Source organism: Cryptotermes secundus, unplaced genomic scaffold, assembly GCF_002891405.2.
Source record: "Cryptotermes secundus unplaced genomic scaffold, Csec_1.0 scaffold678, whole genome shotgun sequence".
NCBI lineage: Eukaryota > Metazoa > Arthropoda > Insecta > Blattodea > Kalotermitidae > Cryptotermes > Cryptotermes secundus.
In genome coordinates this window covers 148,339-171,790 of record NW_019742973.1, presented here as the reverse complement: position 1 = coordinate 171,790, position 23,452 = coordinate 148,339, and the positions used below count along the sequence as shown (strand labels likewise).

Below are 23,452 nucleotides of genomic sequence, written 5' to 3'. Positions count from 1 at the left end.
AGCTTTGATTCATTCATATTCTTCCTTGCACATTTTCACAATAGAACGTGTAATGTGTCGAGTGGCTTGGTCATAGGTGCATGTGGCTTCATCAAGAGTTTGATGAGTCTTCATGTGCCCTCTTGTATAATAAACAAGATCATTCATACTGTAAGGGATTCGATCAACGTGTTGCCAGGTTGCAGTTCTGTAAGCATGGTCCAACATGCAGCAATAGAGGAAGCTGTGTTTTGTGTGTCTCTGGTGATGTCACACAGTAGTAGGTAGCATTTATGTGGCATGTGTTTGGTGTATGTCCTTGCAGCATGCACCAATGGGCTGGCTGGGTAGTGATCATGTGACATGTATTTCCTGTGATGCATGTCTGTTCCTCTGCTATTTATGTGAGTGGAGTTCCTAAGCTGCTGCTGCTGCTGCTGCTGCAGTAGTAGTAGTAGTAGTAGTAGTAGTAGTAGTAGTAGTAGTAGTTGCGGCAGCAGGGTTGGGAGGGGGTCAGAAGCACGCAAACAGGATAGCAGGCTGGAGGAGTGCAGAAGAGTACAAGAAGTCAGCCTGTGAAGATTTAATGTGTGATTTGAAGACTTTATGTGTGCTATAGTGTATTGTTATTGAGAAAGACTTTTATAGTTTTCTGTTATAAATCCATGAAGACTAGTGCGATGGACTGCTTTGTAGTGTGAAAATCAGTGACAGTGTAATAATTAATTGTAGTTATGACCTATAAGTGGTAAATAAATCCAGTTACCAATCTGAACCCTGTCTTTAGTGTCTGATACACGTGACAATATCATATATGGTAATTATGGAGTTGAGGTCCAGTGGTTGCAGTGACCATTTCTTTGTACCGTGTGTTACTTTCCTTCTGTCTGCGGATCATATAGAAAATGATGCGTGTAACAATTCTTTTGTTGTTGCATGTATATTTGTATATGTGGTAAAGACTAAACAGTCTATTTAGGAAATAAGGATAGTTTGAATTCATTTCACATGTTTTTGAGTGGAGGATCATTCTATCCTGTTAACTTGTTCTGTTTGGTGTTTATGTTGCAGATTTTGATTACGAGATGCACAGTGACACCAAGGATGAGTAGCCCCAGCTGTCACTGTACATGCCGAACTGAGGGGATTGTGAATGATGGCCGTATACCAACAGTCTGGCTCCATTGTTCATGAAGCTTAGCACCATTTTATGTATATAGCAGATAGGTAAGCAGTAGATGTGCCTGGAAGCTTGAAATCTAATTTGAGCAGGTAGTTGACTAGACACAAGAGTTTTGGATTGATAACTGGATTTATTGAATGCTTGCTTATAACATGTAACTACACATAATAAACAGTCTCTCGCTGATCTCCACTGACTAAAACACTAAACTACAGCATACATAAGAAATTCTTTTGTTTGTTCACTAGTTGCTGCTAGGTGATGTTTGCCAGCAGTGCAAATCGAAGCTGCTAACTGCTGACTGACCTCAGACTGACTGTTGACAGACTCACCTGCCCAGTTGCACCTCACTGTATAACCCTGGCATGCACAATGTAGAAGGCACCACTTCCAATGGCTTGCTTCTCCATTGTTGGCATTCATTTGTTGCCATGAACATGTGGTTTACCATGTTGCCTAGCAATGGTTGTGTAGGAAAAACCGTATCTTGTATGGTATATTTATTCATTGCTGCCGACGTGTGTTTACAGCGTCATTGCCTAGTAGCAGCCACATATACAGTAGAACTTGGTTATAACGTCATCAAAGGGACCTAAAAATAGTGTCGTTATAAACGAATGTCGTTGTAACCGAAATGGGCACTTCCACAGTAGCCTTATGTTAGTCACGCAAAAATCTACCAAAAACCGAGTTAAAATGTTGCATTTTTTAGTGAAATATGTAGTTAAGTACAGACTAACGTAACATTAACGTGGAATTGCCCAAATGTGTAATATCAAGGACATATTACAGCGCTTTTCACTGACAATACACACCGCACTAATACTGTATATTAAAGGTAGGCCTACTCACCAAATTACAGTAGATTACATCAATTGTTGTGCCTTACTGTACCTAGATACGAGTACAATAATCAGTTATCTTCATCTGTTTCCTGTTACTTGCCCAATACACACTTTCTAAATTACGTTCAATGTCCATATCAGAGAAATTCAGGAATGAAAATGACGTTACATACGAGGTTGATGCATTTGTGCATGTCGTACTAAGCAAGGTATAAAAACAGTTGCTTTATGAGGNACCCTAACTTGTGCACTGTTCACTTTAAAAATTAATATAAAATCTCCTAATTAAGTTTATGAACTAAAATTTTTGGAGAACACTTACCAATGATCCTAGAAGTGCTTGAGAGTGTGATATTTCTGGAAACGTTCCCCTTTGTGAAGTGGCATCACACAGAACTTGCACATGTAGACAGTCATACTCCTTTTGTTGTGTACTGTGCAAACACAGCATCTCCTAGAAGGCTGCTTCCCCTTGGCATGTTCACTCTTCACAATTTTCACGAGGGTTTGTTTCTGCATATCACCCGAGAGTTACCCAGGGGGGTCAAAATGAGGCCTGCATGGGGTGGGAGTAGACGGCCCTGGTCGTACTAAGACTGCCTGCCGCCACCGTGTGGTCTGTAGCACAGGCTTTTTACACATTCAGCAGAAATGCCTTGTATTTCAATTTTGAATGAGGGTTTAGATTTTTGAAAACCAAGAATGAATTGAAAATGGCACAATTTATAAGGCACAAGGCAACTTTCTCTGTCCACTTTACTGTTTTCCGATGAAGAGAATAATAGGCCAAGTACTGATCGGCTCTATCAGTTCCCTTCATGAACATATTATACTCGGAAATACAAACAGGCTTCTTTACCTGTCCATGTCTCCTTTGAACATCAACCATGCTTGAATTGTGAATTGTGGAAAAACAGTTCCGCTACTTCAGACACTTGCGTTGTGTCCGATGGAATTTGCTTCACCCCTGGATTTCCAGTAAACTTTCCCAAAGCAGGTGTTTTGTCTGCTTTTCACCATGTTGCTGTCCCCGCAATGTTTCTATCCGCACTTTCGTCAGAACTGCTGTCACTTTCACTTTCACTGTCTGTGGCCACACTCACTATCAGATTGTGAGCCGCTATCACTAGCAGACTCATAAGGGACGTCAGCCCATCGGAGAACAAGTCAGATATTTCTTGTTCTCCGGCAAAACGCTTGTACCTCAACCTCTTCCGACCTTGATCCATTTTGCACTAGTAACTTCCTGCCTGGGATGCAGCTGGAAGATGAACAAAGGCATTTTCTTTTGGAGTGAGAAAGGAAAACAGTTGGTTCATAGACAGCGGGGTCATGTTACTGACTACGAAGCAAACATTCAAGAGGTCTGTCACGCGCCAGTCATGCGTCTGCCTGGCGCCAGTGCAAGGTATAGTGTGTTTCAATATAACGTGTCCTAAAGTCATAATAATATGCCACCGGTCTGCCATGTTTAAAAGCGCTGGGCATAAAAATATGCCACCAGTCCGCAAAATGTTAAAATTGTTGGGTATAACATCAAGGTCTTGCAGCATCATATTTTCATAGACAATTTCATGTGGTTCATTAGTCTTATGTATTTCACATGGCAACCATGCCCATTTTATATTATGATTTTTTTTTCCTTTGGCACTGCAGCCCCAACGTGGGTCTTGGCCTACCTCCATGAAACTATCCGTTTCACTTTGGTTTGCTAGATCTTAGACATTTGGTAGGACTCCTTGGGTGGGCGATCAGTTCATTGCAAGACCTCTACCTTACACACACATATATGCCATGAGTGAAATTTGAGCCCACGATCCCGGCTTCCAAGTGAGCGAGCGAAGGTAGTGCAGGTGCATTTATATGTAAATAACTTTGTGTATTGGCAAAGTAAACTCAAGTAAATAAATTTGGTATTGGCTTGTAAGATTTGAGGCTTTCACGGCGGTGACTATGAAGAAAGCAGTCTTCTGGGATTTGGCACCGTGTATATGTGGTGTTAACTGACGTTTCGGAGGAACAAAACCCCCCCATCTTCAGGGTAGAAGAAAAAGTGTAAGAAATCTGCAAGCGACAACACCGTGAGAAACGGTAAAGCAGACTTTTTCTTCTGCCTTGAAGATGGGGGCGATACGTTCCTCCGAAACGTCGGTTAACACCACATATACACGGTGCCAAATCCCAGAAGACTGCTTTCTTCTTGGTATTGGCTTGTTTGCACTAGTACTAAACATGAGTTCTTGGGGACAGGAAGGGTATTGTTCTTTGAACATGGTGTTGTCTTGGGGGAAGTGATGCTTTGGGGTTCAGTAGTAGTTAGCTGACATTCATGGAAACACCGGTAAACTTTTGACTAGATTGTAGAAGAGTACGTTCATTGTTGCTGTTCTGAGAATCTCAGAACCCAGGTGCTGTTTCTTGTTTGTGTTTTCTAATATATGGAACTAGTGAATTTGAGTTCTAATTTAATCTAATTTAATCTTATTCAGTAGACAGAAGCTATGTTAGTTAGTTAGTTAGTTATTTAGAGAGGGTGGGTTTCCCCATGCACCGTGACCAGTTTGATCTATTGTGCTTCCCTCTATGATATTCTACCAGTCTCTATACCCTACCGATAAATGGTGCGTACCATCAGTCCCGCCGAGCAAGTGAGTTCGGCCACTTGCTTAGCGGTGTCTATAATGCTTCCCCCATCTATCAGAGGCCTTAGAGACTATTGTTGGGCGGGAAACATCCTGGAATTTGGCTCAGTGATCCCCTTTGGGGATATGATGTTCTTTTATATGCCGTAAAGTTACGACACGGGACACACAGCTTAAAGTCCCTCCCGGAGGACTTGTTCCCTGAATTTTTCCGCCCTTAAAAATTCGACGACCTCCACAGGGTATTTGAACCCGCGTACCACAAGCCATGAGGTGGGAATGTTACCTCTAGACTACGGAGGCCGCTCAGAAGCTATGTTACTTCAGTTATTTGGTGAAGTGAAATGTAAACTTGGGTCTTTTCTGAATTCTACATTCTGCCTTTATCACCCTGATGTCTAGGTCCAACACATTGCATATAACTGGGCAGCAGACATAACTGATTTTAAATGTCTTGGAGGATGCATGTGGTATTGCTTTATACACTAAGCAAGGAAAATCTTTTTAAGGTTGTGGGATGTGATTGGTCTTCCTCTATTTTTATTTTTTGACCTACTTACCAATTTAGATATTGTGGCCTGTGGTTGTACCATGTAAGATGAGAAAGAATGCATGTGTGTGCTGCAATCTGCATTTTAACCTTGTGCAGTCATCACTCATTGCATGATATTACCAGCTGAAATTTTTGGCAGAATTGTGATGTTATCAGAGTGAAGTTTTGTGTGTCAACTGTGTGGGGAGCTTAGCTCTTGGCATGATGTGACAAATCAAGTAAGAGCACAGAAACTACCCCACAGTCATGAGTTTGCTGTTGGTAATTAAATATGTGCAGGTATAGGAATCATGCATTGTGGAGTTGTGCTGTATGTGCATGCTTGTCATTGTGTATGTGTGTAGGTTTATTTGCCAATACTGTCGGTAGGTTGGCTATAAAGCACCAAATTACAACATGATTAAGGAGTTGGAAGACATCATGGCCTGATTGGAGGTACTGTCACAGTGTTTGCCAAGAAACATTGAGGAGAAATCATGGAAATCATTGGTCAGGATGGCCAGTGTCCCAGCTGAGATTTAACCTTTAAGAGCCGAGCGACACCATATGGCGTCATGAAAATAAAGTCAAGGGGACGAATGACGCCATATGTCGTCGCGCATTCCACGCATGCAGCCGGTTTTTTAAAATCTAATTTTAAGTTATAAATTCTTTTTCTACTTACATGATTTTTGGTCACCAGCTTTATAAGTTGTCTCTCTTCCCACCTGCATCGTCTAACGGAAGTTGGCTTCATGTGGAAATCTTGGAAACATCCGGAAATCCAGGGTCCGACGTCGCACTTCACGCACTTTGTCTAGACGGTTCGTTTCCCACGCGAAAAGCACACACGACACCTCAATTGCGAAGTAGAGGAAGTCGGCCAGTGATGTGGTTTGGCCTCCTATAATCGAGATATCTCCGATAAAACGGCAGGGGTCGACCCCTGGGCCATTGATGGCGAGGTGGACCCCTTCCAGCATGTTCTGCACAAGAGTGAGACGAAATTCTCTGTGTGACAACAGGATGTAACTGTTCAGATCCAGGAGATGGAAAAATACTTTATTTGTCCATTTCCAGGTTCGACGACAGATGCTATAACTGTTTGCCACAGTTTGCCCACAGCTCCACCTGAATAATTATTCACACTCCTCTTGCCATGCTGGTGTGGTGGTCCCCAGGTTGCCGACCAAGATGATGGGTCTTCCTCGAAATCCATTTCTGAATCACTTTCCACAACGCCACTCTCAGAATTGTCGGTAAAACAATCTGATTCGTAGTCATTTTTGAGTTGAAAAATGTCTGAATCTTCCAAACGAAATGACACCATGGTGAGCTGACAATATCACTGTTCTCGCTGCGAAACTTTGAAGCTCTATGACACTGCTTGGCTGTGCTTGGCCTTGAGAGTTGTGATAAACTAACTGAGCCTGGTCAGTACAGAGAAATTGTTGTGTATAAACAATCAACGTTCTTATAAACGGAGATATACAGGCCCACATCTCTGCATACCAAAGAAGGTACGTGTATATGCTTCGAGACATGCGAGACTAAACATAATCATCTTCATAACCATCCGCTGTGTTGCCACATTTACATAGAGCATTCTTGCTTCCAAGAACTATATGAATTCTTGTAGGCAGACGACAAATTTGGGAATTTTATACTTGGAATCAATCTAAAAATTTTTACACATTTTATAAAGTCTCTAAATTACAATATCTGATTCTATATTCTTTCTAGAAAAAAACAGCGTTTATGTGGTTCGTTTATCACAAAAATTGTAGAAATCACAGCAATTTTAGGAAATGATCACAGTTTTTATTGCTTTAAAATTGCGGGTATTTAAATCAAATCCGTCCCGCTGCCGTTACCGGAATTTAAAGGGCCGTCACTTAAAGGTTAAATCAAGTATCTTCTGAATGAAAGTATGGAGCAATTTATGCTCTACCACTCAGCTTTATGATAATAGCATTTTGTTCAAAATTATGTAGTTATCTCTGTTCACCAATTGTTTGCCTCAGATTGGACACCAAGTCTTGGTTTCTAAAATCACGTTGCTCATAGGTTGGTGTACATGGTGTGTTCAAAAAGTATCGAAGCTTTGGTCGGCAGAAATACATTTATTGATTTGGAGGTACAAAACCCTAATCCCCTTCAACGTAGTCTCCTTGGTAATGCACACACTTCTCCCACCGCTTCCGCCAGTGTTGGAAACACTTCTGGGACGCATCTTTTGGAATGGTGATCAGCCGGGCCATCTCATTCCGCATGATGTCTTCTCTTGACTCAAATCGGGTTCCTTTCAGCGGCATTTTCAGCTTGGGAAATAGCCAAAAGTCACACAGAGCCATGTCGGAGTAGGGAACCTGACGAACCACAGGGATGTTGTGTTTGGTGATGAAAGTCTGAATCAGATGCGCAGAATGGGCAGATGCGTTATCATGCTGGAGCTTCCAAGTTTTTGCTGCCCACAGATCCGGTCGTTTGCGCTGCACAGCATCACAGAGGCGACAAAGGACCTCCTGGTAGTATTCTTTGTGATGGTTTGGCCTTGTGGTGCGTACTCATGATGCGCAACCCCACGGGAGTTGAAGAAAACGGCCAACATGACCTTGACATTGCTGCGTACCTGCCGTGCTTTTTTTTGGCCTTTGGGATATCGGATGTTTCCATGTGAAGACTGCATCTTGGTTTCTGGGTCATACCCATAAACCCATGACTCATCGCCTGTGATCACGATGTTCAGAAAGTTGGGGTTACTGTTTGCATTGTCCAGCATGTCCTGTGCAATTTCCAGACGGCGTTGCTTATGCTCCATTGTTAGCAGTTTCGGTGCGAATTTCGCGGACACTCTCCTCATGCCCAAATCCTTGGTCAAAATTGAATGTACCGATCCAGTAGTTACCCCTGTCTTGTTCGCAAGATCTCGTACTGTGATACGACGGTCCTCCATGACCAAAGTCCACACTTGCTCAATGACATTCTCATTTCGGCTTGTTGAGGGTCTGCCTGAATGCAGTTCGCTGTCCACTGATGTGCGGCCATCTTTGAAGCAGTTGTACCACTCCTTTATCCGTGAGTTGCTCATGGCATCTTCCCCGAAAGCCTGTTGAATCTTTTGCGAATGGTTTCTACTTGGGTATCTCCATGCTTTTGGCAGAATTTGTTGTAATATCACTGCTCATGTTGTTCCATCGTTTTACACCTTACTGGAATCCGACGAGCACTCACTACACGTCCTCACTCATAGGCCGACTGCCTGCGACTGACACTTTCTGAGGGCGGGAAAAAATTCACGACTGCGCATGAATGTCCCCTCCACATCTCCACCGAAGGGAGCCTCCCGCGCTTCATTGGTTTACATGGGAAAAAAGAATGTTTGATACTTTTTGAACACACCACGTATGTTGGCTGTATCACTTCATATCAGAGTAGGGCTTAGTCTTGTGAATTATTAGAAGTATTAGTATAAGGAACTTCTGTAATATTTGTTAAACAAAATAATATTTGTGCCTTTGAGTAGTTGTCTGGTCTGGTCTGGTCTGGTCGCAAAGGTCTCAGAGTACCATAATGTTTTTTAGAGAAGCCTTTTACCACAGCCTAAGCGCACTCCCCATGGAGTTTGAAACCGGTTGGAGTATCCATTTTCATACTCTCTAATGTACGTGAGTTTGCTTATGTAAAGAAATCACTTTAATTTGGATTTGAAAACTGACCTTTTATTTAAGAACAGGGCCAGATTTACAGTTGTGGGAGGCTTGTAATAGTAACAACAGATTTGGGTTATGAGAATTCTGTCTTTTTTATTTCTTAATAAGTAAAATCCTAACTCTTCATGATTTTAGAGGAGTGAGTCTCACAAAATTCTGTGGATTCTATTTTTTTTTGTGGCGCCCCTGGCATAACCCTGCCTCTGAAATGTGTACCTGCCTAAAATCTACCTTGTCGTTAAGTGTGGACATTTTCTTTTGTTTCAGGAGTGAGCACGAAATGCAGCAGGTTGAATCCATATCCCAGAATAATACAGTGAGTACTGTGTGTGTTGTAAAGATAAAATAAACATTATTCTCTGCCAAAAATAGTTTAGGGCACATCATATTCTGTTTAGGCAATCTCGTGGAAGAAATGTTCCATGTTTTCATTTCAGTATCATGGTTTTGGGTTCCAGTGTATGTAGAAAATAGGATGTAGTAATTGTAATGGTCTGAATTGATATCTTATGATGACATACCCTGAAGAATTTTTAAACAATATATGTTTTGTTAATACTTCTTGCAAATTATCCTTGTGAGTGTGGTCTGGACTGTGTCTATCTGCCTCAGATGGTAGTAATAGGAAATGGAAATGTGTTTTGAGTAGTGACTGGTTTAAAGGAATTACCTGGTAGTCTTTCTTTATGTATGAATGGTTTCGTGAAAATTATTTAGAAATTAATTGGTATAAATTATCTGTATGAGGTTATACTTTTAAGAGGGTATTTGGCCTGTTATTTATGTAATGTAAAAGCAGTCTGGTGAATTTGTTAATGTGGAAGTGGAAGCTTGGGACATGTATAGCTTAGGTTGGTATAGCAGGAGGCTCTAGTATGCATGGACAGTAATGCCAGGTTGCTTGAGTTGCTTGAGGCACTATGCTATAAGTTGGAAGGTCACAGGCTTCGTTCCTCATGACATCGTGGGATATTTGGCTACCTAATCCTTCCAGCAGCAATATGACCCTGGGGTCGACTCAACCTCTTAACAGAAATGAGGGTCAGTACCAGGAATATTCCCGGGTATAAAGGGCAGCCAGCACGTAAAACTGACAACCTCACTGTTATCTATTGGCTCATTGTTTAGAAAATATGGGAGCCTTGACATCTTAGAGGCCTGTTAGAGGGAGAGATGGCTTTACCTTTTTACAAGTTTCAGCTGTGAACATTCCAGAGTGATACACATGTATGCACCTACACCCGCGTTCACACGAATGTGTGGTATGCGTTTGGTTTGGTGAAGGAAACAGGCCATTTGGCATGTTGCTGACGGGTCCAGACGGCTTGGTGAAGTCTAATTTGTGCTGGTGTTTCTTTTAAATGACGATTTTGTTTAGAACTTGATTAGGATGTGATTTTGAAACAACAGAATAGCTTTAAATAATATAACAATCCCAGATTGTGTGGGACACAAGGAAAGGGGGATAGATGGAGATGCAGAGGTACTCTAAATCTGTGAGGTTTGTTTGTTCATGATACAGGATATCTAAGGTTGGTTCGTAAACATGTTGGGATTTTCATAGTTTGGTGCATTAGTACTCTTCGGTGCACTTAATTTGCTATGTACTGAATTCTGTAGACAGCATGGTCATAGAGTAAACTTAATGCATTCAACTTTTGCCACTGTATATGATCTCTCTGTACAGTAAGTAGTTCATGTAAGAGGTATGTTATTTCATATGTTAAAATGAGATCTCTGAGATGTTGGAACAGATGTTTGAAAAGTGGTTCGTTAAGAAAAAGATTTGAGCATAAATTTCAGGAGGGTAGACTCTGTCTATATAGAAATGCTGTTCTCAGAATTGTAAATAAATTAAAGGCAGACAGAAATACTGAACTGAAATGCCTGGTGCATGGTGAAGAGAAACTGAGTGAAATTGATGCTAAGGTAAGGTAAAGTAAAGCTTCCTGGAACAGGCCCTGGAGGCACGTAGGGTTGTGAGGCATCAAGGCTGCCATACATTTTCTGAACAGTTGGCTCGCAGATATTGGTGAGATCAGCCTTACATGCTAGTGCCCTTTACTCCTAGGAAGATTCCTAGTTTTTATTTGTCAGAGGCTGCGTCGACCCCAAGGCCCATAGTGTGGCTAGAAGAATTGGGTCAATTGAAAACTATGATGACCTTGTCAGGAGTCGAACCTGCGACCTTCTGGCTTGTAGCATGGTGTCTCACCAAACTATGCCACTTCATGCCTGGAAATTGATGGCTGAGATTGAACATAAATTCTCAGCATTGCACAGATACTTAAGATTTCAAAATTACCTCCATGAACTCCACAGAACTCCAGCAACAGTAGGGCAAGAGTTGCAATATGATTTCCACTAACAGAATAAGTATTTGTAATTGTGTCATTCATTCTTTTCATGACAGTGAAATCAGCCCTCACATGTTTATCTTTTTGATGACATCTTTTGGCTTGTATGGGGAGTTCTTGGAATACTTGCAGATCAGTGGAGAGTATTTCCAGTGTAGTATTTCATTTGTGCTGTGTTTAGGCCATAACACAGTTGTTTAGTGTTACCACATTGCTACTGCTTTCAGTAATATACCATACATAATACCCAGCTCTAAAATAATTTGTTTGTTGAGTTTAGAGGAACTGTCACAGCAAAAGCTGTGTTTGTTGTGGGTGTTTTGTGAGTTCCTTCTAGGCTTGTTTCTTACAAAATGGGGTAATGGGCACTTCATTCTGTGGAACTTGCTGTGAATTGACTGTATTCCTGTTACAATGGCAGTTGTCATGTTTAAATCTTTCTCATGGTGTGCTGCTATAAACATGACTTATTTTAGAGATGTCCATTATCTTGAGTGTTTTTCAAACATAATGTTTTGAGAAGTGGAGGTGTTTTGTCATCTAGCATAACAGAGGAAAGTTCCCTGCTTGGATGGGCCTTTTGCAAAAAGCTGTTTCGATCGCTGGAGTCATCTGATGATGGAACAGATCAGGTTTCTGAAACTTTACATTTCAAAACAGTTCAGGAAGGTGGAAAGTGTCAAAAGGAAGAGTCATGTTCTGTGAAAGAAAATAGGCAAAAAGAAATTTTGATGAAGTCTGAATGCTGTAGCTCTGTTCACAAACAGGAAACTGAATGTGGGTCACATGCAAAGTACATACATGATTCTGTTAGGAACTGTGTGATTGAAACATGTACATGTGCAGGAAGTTGCTTGTGTTGAAGTGAATGAATGTTTCTGATGTTGCAGTCTGCAACAAAGGACAGGGAGAACAGGCTGTGTGCAATGGCAAAGGTGAGGGTTGCATGAGATCTTGCACGCCTCAGATTCATATTGCTGTTGCATGAGTCTTTGTATCAGGTTGGTGGAAAGAGAATTGGCCAACTGTCTTCTAAAATGGTTTTTCAAGTTAGTAGTGAAACCCCACATTTACAGGATTTTATAATGATCCTTTTGACAGTCATACTGCATACAAATGCTTAGGTTTGTTCAAGGTTCAAGTGTTTTAGGGTTGCTAGGAATGTGTGACTTGAAGCACACATGTAACAGGCAACAGATGTATGTGCTCTAAGTTCAGTGCAATTTCTGCTTGCAATAAATACTGTGTGGAATTGGAGGACAGATGTATGTGTCTTGGGATAGACACACCAAAGAAACTGGCTCATTGTGTGGTCTAGTGGAAATCAGTGAAATGCACACATAGTTCGTAGGTATGTTTCCACTCCTTGGCAGTAGGAACAAACTTGTGGGAATGCTGATCAAGATATCCAAGTAAGGCGTTCATACTTTTGATTCTGCCGAAACTGGAATGAATCAGCTTGGAGGACCAGTCAGACCAAGGGCGTATGTCTGAGGTAATGCAATGATTGGACAAGATGCGACAACCCATTTGCTGGGCCATACAAATGAATGCCTCAATTGAAATGAAATAGATGAATACATAAGTAAAATGCTGTGATATTTGCTTTTAAATTCTGCTAGAATGTTGCATATTTCATTGGGTAACACTAGTTGTAATTGATTCTCACTTGTGGAGGAAAAGGGATTATGCGTTGGTTGTTTGCATATGGGAGCACACGGTAGCATGGTTCAGGCACTATGCTACAAGTTGGAGGGTCATGAGTTCGATTTCTGATGAGGTCATTGGATTTTTGACTGGACCCAATCCTCCCAACTGCACTGTGGCTCTGGAGTGACTCAATCTCTAACAGAAATGACCTTGGTTCCATTTGTGGAAAAGAAATTTTTGAACTTCCCCCACTCCTTTCATGGAATAGTATTCTATAGCTATATTAAAATTGTAAAATCAGTACTGTAAATTGTCTTCAGAGATGTTATCATGTGTGATTAGTCTCAAAATTTGTATCATTATCTTCATATATATGTGATTAATACCATAACAGTAATGCAGTTCTTTCTTTTGTGTGCTAACCGAATGGTTACAGGAGTCAGTAAAGAGTTACCACAGTCAGACAATTAAATGTAAAAGGAAACACAAACTCTCTCCCTCCCTTCCCCCCCTCTGTGCAGGGAAAATGTAAGGTATTCTACAAGCATAACTTTATAATAGTACTGAAAGTAACAAACTGTGTGGCAACTACTGATCAACCCAAAGATAATTTTAAAGGAATGACTGTCATGTTAGCGATGTGGTTGCAGAGTTCACTTCCTACTAAATTGCAGTGGACAAAAGGACATTTCTTAGTTGAAATCAAAGTAGAAATGGTATTAAAGGTTCCACTGTTTCTGACAGGAACTCTGTTAATATAAAATGCCAGAAGTGAAGAGCAGGTAATAAAACTGTTCTTTATAAAACAGTGACTCAGAGCATTATCACTGCCTCAGATGAAATATGCAATTTTAAGTTATTCAAAACAGAAAGAATTATGCACTATGAATTCTGTTGTAAAATGAGGCAGAGAAATCTACTCTGGACATGTCCCACTTTACTGGAATTAGTGTTGATAAGAGAATTCACAGACAGCAGAAGCCTGTGCAGTTTTTGTTCTAAATAGGTTGATTTAAAGCATCACCATAGTATCTAATAAAGAAAGGAGAATGTATTAAATAGTCTGTAATATGCCTAACAAATTGATGGCATGACAATAAGGAATCAAGGTGCTGGTGGAAGTACAGTTTAGAGTCAAGAAAAACACACGTCTTCATATGTTCAGTCCTCTGGGATATAATTACATCCAGCTCATTGAAAGCCAGCCCATGTTTCAGGGGAACGTCTCCAGTTTCAAGAGTTGATAAATGAGCCAAGCAAGATACCAGAATGAAACATTTATTATGTTTCATATAATCCTGATGTCGATTGATTGGGTATTATAAGAATTTCAGTCAAATTTTTTCTATTTTGTCAAATACTTCTTTGTAATCTATGAAGGACAGATGGGTTCCTTGAATATATAGCTTACTGTTTTTTGTTGATGAGTTTATTTAGAGAGAGAGAGAGAAATATTTGTCACAGTAGGATCTTCCTGTGTGGAATTCACTCTTTCCTTTATTTTTGTTAGGGCAGTATGCTTATATATTTTTATTAATACAGACATTTTGCAGTCAGAATTTAGTAAGGTAATATATCTAATTTTCAAGATTTTGTTATATCGTCTTTTTATGTATTTATTACTGTAGCTTTCTGGAACTTTTCAGCATGTCATACAGGAATTAGATAATTGTTTTTTTAAAATGATTTTCCTGCATATTTTTTAATAAATCTGAATTTAAATCTTCAGAAGCTTTAGATAATGCTAACTAAATGAAAGTGATTGCTAATTTTATATGTACTCCCAATTCTGAGGTGGTTTGCAATGTCCTGTGTGGGCCAGCAACCAGAAGACTTGTTGAGCCTGATGCAGCAAAAATCTTGCATATGTAGGAACTAGTATCATTTGTTATGATAAGGTGACTGACGTGACCATCAGCACAACAATCCATGAACGAAAATAAAATTAATATTGTGACATGTTGCGCAACGGAGGACACCCGCCTCCCCAGCGGTACGTGGCGCTCGCGTTACTATGGTAATAGGCGAGTCCCTGCCCCGCCACTCTCCCCACGGTGATGTAACGCGCAACGCGCGGTGACGCAACACGGTGACGCGGCACCGCTTCCTGCTGTGACGTGGCACGTAACAGGCACACACAGCCCCTATATAAGAGAGCTGCGCTGCCTGCGGAGTTGAGTTGTAATGTGGCCATTACCGAGCTCAGTTCCGAGCAAGCCTACGAGCGAGTGTGTTATCAACAGTTCTCCAGTCAGGCGACTATAGTTGGAGTATAGCAGCCGTCGCGGAAAGAAGAACCGGACGTGTGTGTAATTGTGTAATTGGGAGTGTGTGATACAGTGATACATAGCTCCCCTACTGTAAACGGGTAGACTACTGAAGAGAGTGTGAACTGATTTGCGCATAGGGTTATAAATCGTGAAACCCCGCAACAGTGGTAACAGATTAATGCGATTAGGGTTATAAAGTGTGAAACCCCGCAGCTGTGTTATAAATAATTGTAGCCATCCATGAACGAAAATAAAATTAATATTGTGTTAATATTTGATTTTACACGTACCACTACATGTTTCAATCAGTATGATGATTTTCATTTTTCTATTCTAATAGAATATATATAATATACCATTCATTATTGGATTGACTAACATGGATCCATAATAATAAATACAATAATTTAGTATTTCTTTGAAGTTTAGGGTGTGTATTATGTCTTGTAATATGTTAAAGATTAAAGTTAAAAGTTAAATAAATATTAAACAAATTTAATTTGGTTCATATTTATATCTGTGACATGGTAATAGTTTATATATATAGTATAATAATATGTGTTGATATTATCCTTCTGAAGATGGTAGTTTTGACCACAACATGTAAGGGATGTAAAATTAGAAACACAACTTTTATTAGTCACACTGGACAGTTGTTAAAAATCTTATATACAAATATTAACTAAATATGTTAAAGATGAAAGTTACAAATATGAAACTAAATTTGTTAAAGTTGAAAGAAAAGTTGAAAATTAAGTATTTACATTATTGTATTTACTAATATGGATTGGTTTTAGTTTAACACTTCCATAAGGATGGTATATAGTTGTACATCGTATACCAAAATGATTGATGCATAGTTTAGAAGTCGGATGAAAGACTGTTAACTGTATTTGAAAGGAAGATCTTGAGATATATCTTTGGACTAGTGGAAGAAAATGGAATGTGGAGGAAGAGGTGTAACCATGTGCTGTACAAACTGTTTAATGAACTAGACATTATTGGATTTATAAAGGTGAAAAGGCTTGAATGGGCTGGACACATAATACGTGCCAGCGAGAATAGAATGGGTAAGAAAATACTTAATACCAAACCAGAAGGAAATAGGAGGGTGGGAAGACCAAGATTAAGATGGGAAGAATGTGTGTGGCAGGACATAAGAATTTTGGGTGTAAAGAAGTGGAGAATGTAGCATCGAATGGAGAAGAATGGTGAGCAATTGTGAGGAAGGCCAGGGCTCACAAAGGGCTGTCATGGCAGTGATGATGAGGATAGTTTGGAAGTTGATTATATACAGGGTGTTTCACGACTTTAGGTCATAACTGCAGGAGGTGATTTCCTAGGTCTTTGTGATCAAAAAATTTCATATAAACATATGCCCGATTTTGGACGGTTACGGAGTTATGACCGTTTTTTCATTCCCGCACACGCCCTCGTCTGAACCGCGCCTATCAGCTGGCCGGTCGCTTATCTCAACGTGTGGGTGGGGTGCCATATCCGGCCAAGGCTAGCGAATACTAGTCTGCCGTGTGCTGATTGGATGAAGGAACTGGTTTACAATGTGAAGGTCGCAACGCGAGACGCGTTGCTCGCTCGCATTCTGGAAGCCGCTGACCAGATAAGGAACAACCAGCTCAAGTTGCTACGTGCCAGCCGCGCAGTTCACAGCCGAGCGGCGGCTTGTCTTGCAGTCGACGGTGGAATTTTCGAAAATAAGCTATAACCACCAATAAAATCAAATTGAAGGTAATTTCACGAAGTTAACTTTACGTTCATACTTTAAGTGTATCATGTATTATGCTGGTTTATTATTTTGTTCCGTTTATTGTCAGTAATCGTTACCTTCTATTCTGATTTTAAAACGGTCATAACTCCGTAACCGTCCAAAATCGGGCATATGTTTATATGAACTTTTTTGATCACAAAGACCTAGGAAATCACCTCCTGCAGTTATGACCTAAAGTCGTGAAACAACGTGTATGTATGTCGTATAATATCGTCACGTGTTGGGTATGTCACGCGACAAATAAATTCATCTGGGTCTCGGATTCAGTGAATCTTTATTGGACACTCACACTTGTATGCTGTACCTTAACTGTATTCCGCGGCGGCTACCTTCCAACCGTCTTGTATGGCGACTAGATCTAAGCTATCTTCAATGGCAGCTTCCTGAAGACTGAGTTCTCTATCTCTTGGCGTCTATCCTGAGACTGTCTCAGCAAATGCATTCAACCCCCTTTTATAACCTTGGCTGCTGCCATGCAAACGACCCTCTGTTGTCTGTCACCAGGGATACACTTTGTTGATACTGCTGTCACGTGTTGTGTATGCCAAGCGACAACTCCACGTGGGTCTCAGATTTGGCGAATCTTTATTGGACGCTTCACTTATACACTTATGAGTACAATTATCCACTGCTTCACTGTTATAATTACTTGTACCAGTGATCTCGGCTGCTATATTTCGAATGTCTTCTGTAGCGGCTATGCCCAGGCTTGCTTCTGTATCTCTCGGCATCTGCCCCGAGACTGTTTGGCGAATGCATTCAACCCCTTTTTATACCCTTGGCTGCTGCTATGCAAATGAACCCTCTGTTATAACCGTGGAAACGCTGCTTTGTTGATCCTGCAATTTCTACGCAACGACCCACTGTTATTGCGTTGTCTCTGTGGGAACGCTCCGTGTATTCGTTGTAACCGTGGAGATTTGACGCTCTCGACGCAATGGCTCACTGTTGTTGCGTTAATATGGAAGTGTCTTTTCCAAACAAGTTACAATATTAACAAAAATTATGATAAATGGAAGATTAACTAGGAGTTTATAACACATATCCTACAAGTATTTGATGTGCGCAACCTTGGTCACGTGGCACACATCCAGGTGGTAGTCTAATCCTTGCCACACTTTGATCAGCACATCTAGTGTGACTGTTTCCGTAGTTGCAGTAATCCTGCTCTGCAGATGCTCGCAGCTAGGGATGGCACAAACACTTTTGTCCTCCTTGTATCCCTGAAGGAAGTAGTCACAAGGTGTTATGTCTGGGTACCATGCAGGCCACGGATGGAAAATCTGAGGCCCTACATTCACCCCGTCTAATCCGAGCATGTGGAAGAATGTCGTTCTAACAGCAGTGAATGTCTTGAAAAAAATGAGGGGAGCCCCATCATGCTGCCAAATGAAGTCCTCTGGTTCATCTTCGTGCCGTTTAAGGAAGAGCCATTTCTGTAACATTTCAAGATAACTTGTTCCCATCACATTGTTTTCATAGAAAAAGAAAGGCCCATAAACCTGTCATGTGGACGTTGTGCAAAAAACATAAATCTTTGGGGATGCCTGTGTACTTTGCCACTGAAGTGAAATATAGACTTGTCACTAAACAACGCATGATCACAAAACCATCCTCTGCCATTGCTTCTTGTATCTTATTGCAAAAGTTGGTGTGTTTGACATGGTCTGCTTTTAGAAGCTGCACTAAGTGAAGATGATAGGGCTTCATTTCCAGTCTCTTTTGCAACACCCTCCACACGGTCGCCATCTCCAATTCAGGACTTGCATGGTGCACAGATTTCTTCGGACTGCTAAGAAAAGACTATCTCACTCATTCCACACATTCTTTTGACACATTCAGACTTCCTACAATTATCCCTTTTGTAAAGGCACCCCTTTTTCTGAAACTGCTGATAACACCTAATGCTGTTGGCTGATCACTCTGAAATAGTCGCCTGAAGGCCCGCTGAACAGAAACAACAGATTCATGCTTCACAAACTACAGCATACACAACGGTTTCTTCTCCAAAGTCACATTTTGTCTTTGTAATGTCACAGACCATGAGAAAGAGGGAGTGGGATTGTGCATGCAATCGAAACTTGGGATACCTGCTGTTTTGTTCCATGTGGGAAACATACTTCTGCATGCATTTCCAAAGATGTTATGGCTGCTTGAGACTGCTAAAATCATTTTCGTACATGGTGTATATTCATATAAACAATGTGAGAATAATCTGATTGAAACATGCAGTGGTGTGTGTAATAAAAACAAATATTAGCACATTAATATTAGTTCTATTTACACATGCGTATTGAAGGGAAACCAGAGACTGCCTCTGTGGTCTAGTGGCCAGAGTGCCTGGCTACAAATCCAAAGGTTCTGGGTTTGATTCCCTGCGCTACCAGATTTTCTGAGAAGAAGTGCATGTCCACTCAGCCTCGTGAGGATAATTGAGGAGCTGTTTCAAGAAAGTAGAGGCTCTGGTCTAGGAAACCGAGATTAATGGCCGTGGGGATCCATTGCACTGATCACGCAACACCCTCTACCCTCAAAAGTTGTCACTATGCCTACAAACGGCGGTCAGTATAATTTGCTTGCGGACTACACGCCACTGAGTTTTTTTCTATTTACTCATAGATTGTGTTATGGCCACATTAGTACTCTTCATGGTAACATGATGCATACAGTAAAGATAATTTGTTTTGTTCCCAGCTGTATAGTAATATTCTCAAAACACGTCAAAGCTTAGACATCCATATGTGTTCTGATGCATGGTCTGGATCCTAAGGTAAGCAATAGAGATTGGAATCTGTCCCAATACGAGTAGTATGAAAAAGGAAAATAATTTTTCTAGGAGCAAATCCTGAAGGTCATGCATTCTGTATCGTGAAGAAGTGAAAGAAAGCTCATTTGAATACTGGTCTTGATTTGGCTTTCCTCTGACAGTTGGCCTGTAAAATTACATTTGGGAAATTGCTTTCCCTCATAGTGCAGTCTGTATAATGACTGGCTGCTTGTTGGACAAACAAGAGGTTGTAGTTTGAGTCCCATTAGGTTCAAGATTTTTGATTTCTCCATGTCGTCCAGACTGGCTTTGGGGTCCACCCAACCTATACAATGGGTACTGGGGGCTCTTTCCCGGGGGTAAAGCGGCCAGGGCGTGAAGGTGAACACCTCCTAGTGCCGAGGTCAAGAAAATGTGGATGTATACATCCACTCACCCATGTATCTTTATGGCACAGCGCTTAATTCGTTAAGCACAGAGACAACTTTACCACATAGTTCCAACGTAAGATGCCTCATCTTTCCAGTCTCTGGCTCTGGTTCTCTCCTTTTTCTGGAACTTCACTCTAAAGATGGGGTTGCAGTATGTTCCTCCAAAGTCTCAGGAGCAGCTAAACCATGTCATAATCCAGAACATTCCAGTATGAATTTATGCCTGTCAGTTCAGTATTGAATTAGTTACAGTTTAGAACTTTTGTTGTTGTTGCTCAGAAATTAAATGGGGTGAGGGGGTCCATTGTTGTAATCGTACAGTGATGAAGTATTGCTGGCGGAGCAGATTTATTATTGACATTTTATAGAGCCTCAGCAAATGCGGAATGGAGGAGCTGTTTGTGACGAAAATCTTCTAATGCTATCAGAATGGTGCTGCCCCTGCCTCTTTGGTCATTTGTGTCATGCCAGTGAAACTGGAGAAAGTGCCTTTTACCTAAATTCCTGGACAAGAGAATAAATAATTTGCAATAAACAACATAGCGCATAGTCCTATAAATGTTTGGCTTGTGCGTGATGCATGATTGTTTCATTCTGCTCTTATTCTATCCTTGTATCTTCTCATTGGGAGTAGCCTGCCTGTGTTTGGATGAATATTCTCTGGGGTCCCTTTTAATTATACTGATGTGAATGTGTGGAGGTGTACATATTAGAACATGTTGGAGAAAACCCCATTTTTTGATGGCCATAATTTGAGGGATCAGGCAATACACATTGCCAGTTTATTAGATGAACTTTTTTCGCCCTTTGAAATACTCGTATGTCTGAACACAACAGTTCTGTGTAGAATCTGCAATTGGTGACATTTTTCTGCATTACATTTGTGGAGCAAAAATCGTTATACACATATTTTGTGGCGAATTTGCTCTAAGCAGGAACTGTTGAGCCAGAAAGGCCTCGGTGCACGCGCGCAACGTGAGATTTGCGGATTTTAACGGCGCGTTGCTAGGCGACAATTCTGTGAACGCTTGAATGGCGCGACAGGAAGTGAGAGTGACGTCACATTGTTGCTAAGCAGCAATGTGTTTTTTATGTGGTCCGTGCCGAGCCTATATAAAAGTAGCGAACACTATTCAGCCAGCACGGGGGCAAGGAAAACTTCGTCAGGAAACAGCGGCTACGAGGCACCAAACAAATAAAGAACCCTTGAAAAATACGGCATGTGCGCCACAAGGTCGAGTGGGCATTGGAGGGGTTCGACAGGAGGTTTTTCGGACTGGAATTCGTGAAAGGGAGCAACAGGGTTGTTCGGCGGGTTGTGGAAGGTGAGAGTCTCAACGCTGTGGAGGTATCGGCGTCCTCCGGAGCGATAAAACATTAATTGGACCTTGTGGAGGAGTCGACCCTCCCAAAAACGGAAAAAGAGTCTGCAAGCAGAGGAGGAACCAGTAATGTAGAATCACCGGCCTCTCTTCCATGAATGGAGAATGAAAGATGACATGTACATGAGAGTGACTATTAGTACAATTGGACCGGCTTGCGTCCTACCACGGTGTTGCTCGGGACGAGCACCCTTGAAGGAAGGGGCGGATGCGGTAGAATAAACACCGCAAAAGAGACCTGGAGAACGGCAAAACCGGATGCAGACGTTGCTAGCAGGAGTCCACGGGAACAACGGGAAGAATAGGAACGGGGATGCACCGTTAGGCTATTCGGCACGAACAGCCTTAAGGAGGGAGAAATGTGACGTATTGGCTCTATGCAGGAACTGTTGAGCCACAGAGGCCTCGGGGTACGCGCGTAACGTGAGAGTTGCGGATTTTATCGGCGCGTTGCTAGGCGACAACTCTGTGAATGCTTGGATGACGGAACAGGAAGTGAGAGTGACGTCACATACCCCCACTCATCCCGTTGCTGCGCAACACTCGGTAAACACGTCGGCAACAATACCTGCTATCTGATTCCAAGCAACAATGTGTTTTCTATGTGGTCCGTGCCGTGCCTATATAAGGAGCAGCGAACACTATTCAGCCAGTATTGAGTATTCAGTATGAGCTGAAGTCTAGCAGTTATGAGTTGTTGAGTTGTTTTGAGTGAATGGAGCCTGGAAGTGACTACAGCAGGAGAAGTAATTGGGATACTGAAGTTGTGAGTTATTTAAGTGTGGATAAAAGTGTGCAATAAATTCGCTAGATCGAAGACCGGCGAGAAGTTATTTGTCTAACGTGTTTTGTTACTGATGACGCCGTTCAGATTGTTAATTGGTTTATTTAACAACCTACAAGTCTTGGCTACAATTAATTATAACACTGTTACGGGTTTACACACTTTACAAATATTACACACAAATCCCTTCACACTGTCCTCAGTAGTCTACATGTGTTCACAGTACGATCCGGGAGCTATACAAGTGTCACTGTATCACACACTTCTCTTGTGAGCCAAGCATCTGCTTCTCACTCTTATCACTTCTAATCACACGTTCCGGTATTCTTTCCGCTACAACTGAACTCGGCGACTGTTCCAATTCAACTGTCTCCGGCGACGGGTACATTTCAGATGTCTTCGGCGGCTGCTGCATTTTAACTGTGTCACTCCTGATCACACACTACTAATTCACTTCAAACTGACTGACTGCTGACTCCCTGGCTAACTCGTAACTCACTGTTACGAACAACACAGAAAAAAGTTATGTAATAGGCACCACTGTTGCGTAACGTGTTTACCGACTGCCTAGGAACATTCGTTGTACGGACTCCCCGCCGTGTTTACAAAGGCGTTGTTGGGCAGCGCTGCCGTGAGTTGTTTACGGCTATGTAGCAACTGCGGCGTCCCGTGTTATGTCACCGCGGGGAAAGGGGTGTCTACCGAGCGTTGCACACTTATGGACGGAGTGGGGTTATGTGACGTCACTCGCGAGATCGCAGAGTTCACGCGACCCCCACCTCCCTCTACGCCATACACGTCACACTATATATTGTAACGTGTTTCGTTATTGAAGACGCCGTAGAGATGGTTAATTGGTTTATTTAACAATCTACAAGGAACGGCTACAATTACTTATCACACAGTTGCGGGGTTTCACACTTTATAACCCTAATCGCATTAATCTGTTAACACTGTTGCGGGGTTTCACGATTTATAACCCTATGCGCAAATCAGTTCACTCTGCCTTCAGTAGTCTACACGTTTACAGTAGGGGAGCTATGTATCACTGTATCACACACTCCCAATTACACAATCACACACATGTCCGGTTCTTCTTTCCGCGACGGCTGCTATACTCCAACTGTAGTC

At 41.6% G+C, this 23,452-nt stretch overlaps 1 protein-coding gene across 9 annotated transcripts in view; it reads left to right on the top strand.

The window, feature by feature from the left end:
- LOC111873627 (bromodomain-containing protein 2) overlaps positions 1–23,452 on the top strand; it is a 139,887-nt gene that overhangs the window by 41,934 nt on the left and 74,501 nt on the right. For 8 of the 9 annotated variants that reach the window (XM_023868514.2, XM_023868515.2, XM_023868512.2 and 5 more), the window contains exons 2-4: positions 1,051–1,206; positions 9,162–9,210; positions 12,142–12,186. In XM_023868514.2, coding sequence (XP_023724282.1) covers positions 1,190–1,206; positions 9,162–9,210; positions 12,142–12,186 — 111 coding nt within the window. In that variant the 5' untranslated portion in view covers positions 1,051–1,189. The remainder of the gene's footprint in view (positions 1–1,050; positions 1,207–9,161; positions 9,211–12,141; positions 12,187–23,452) is intronic. The other variant, XM_023868517.2, reaches the window with a different exon arrangement.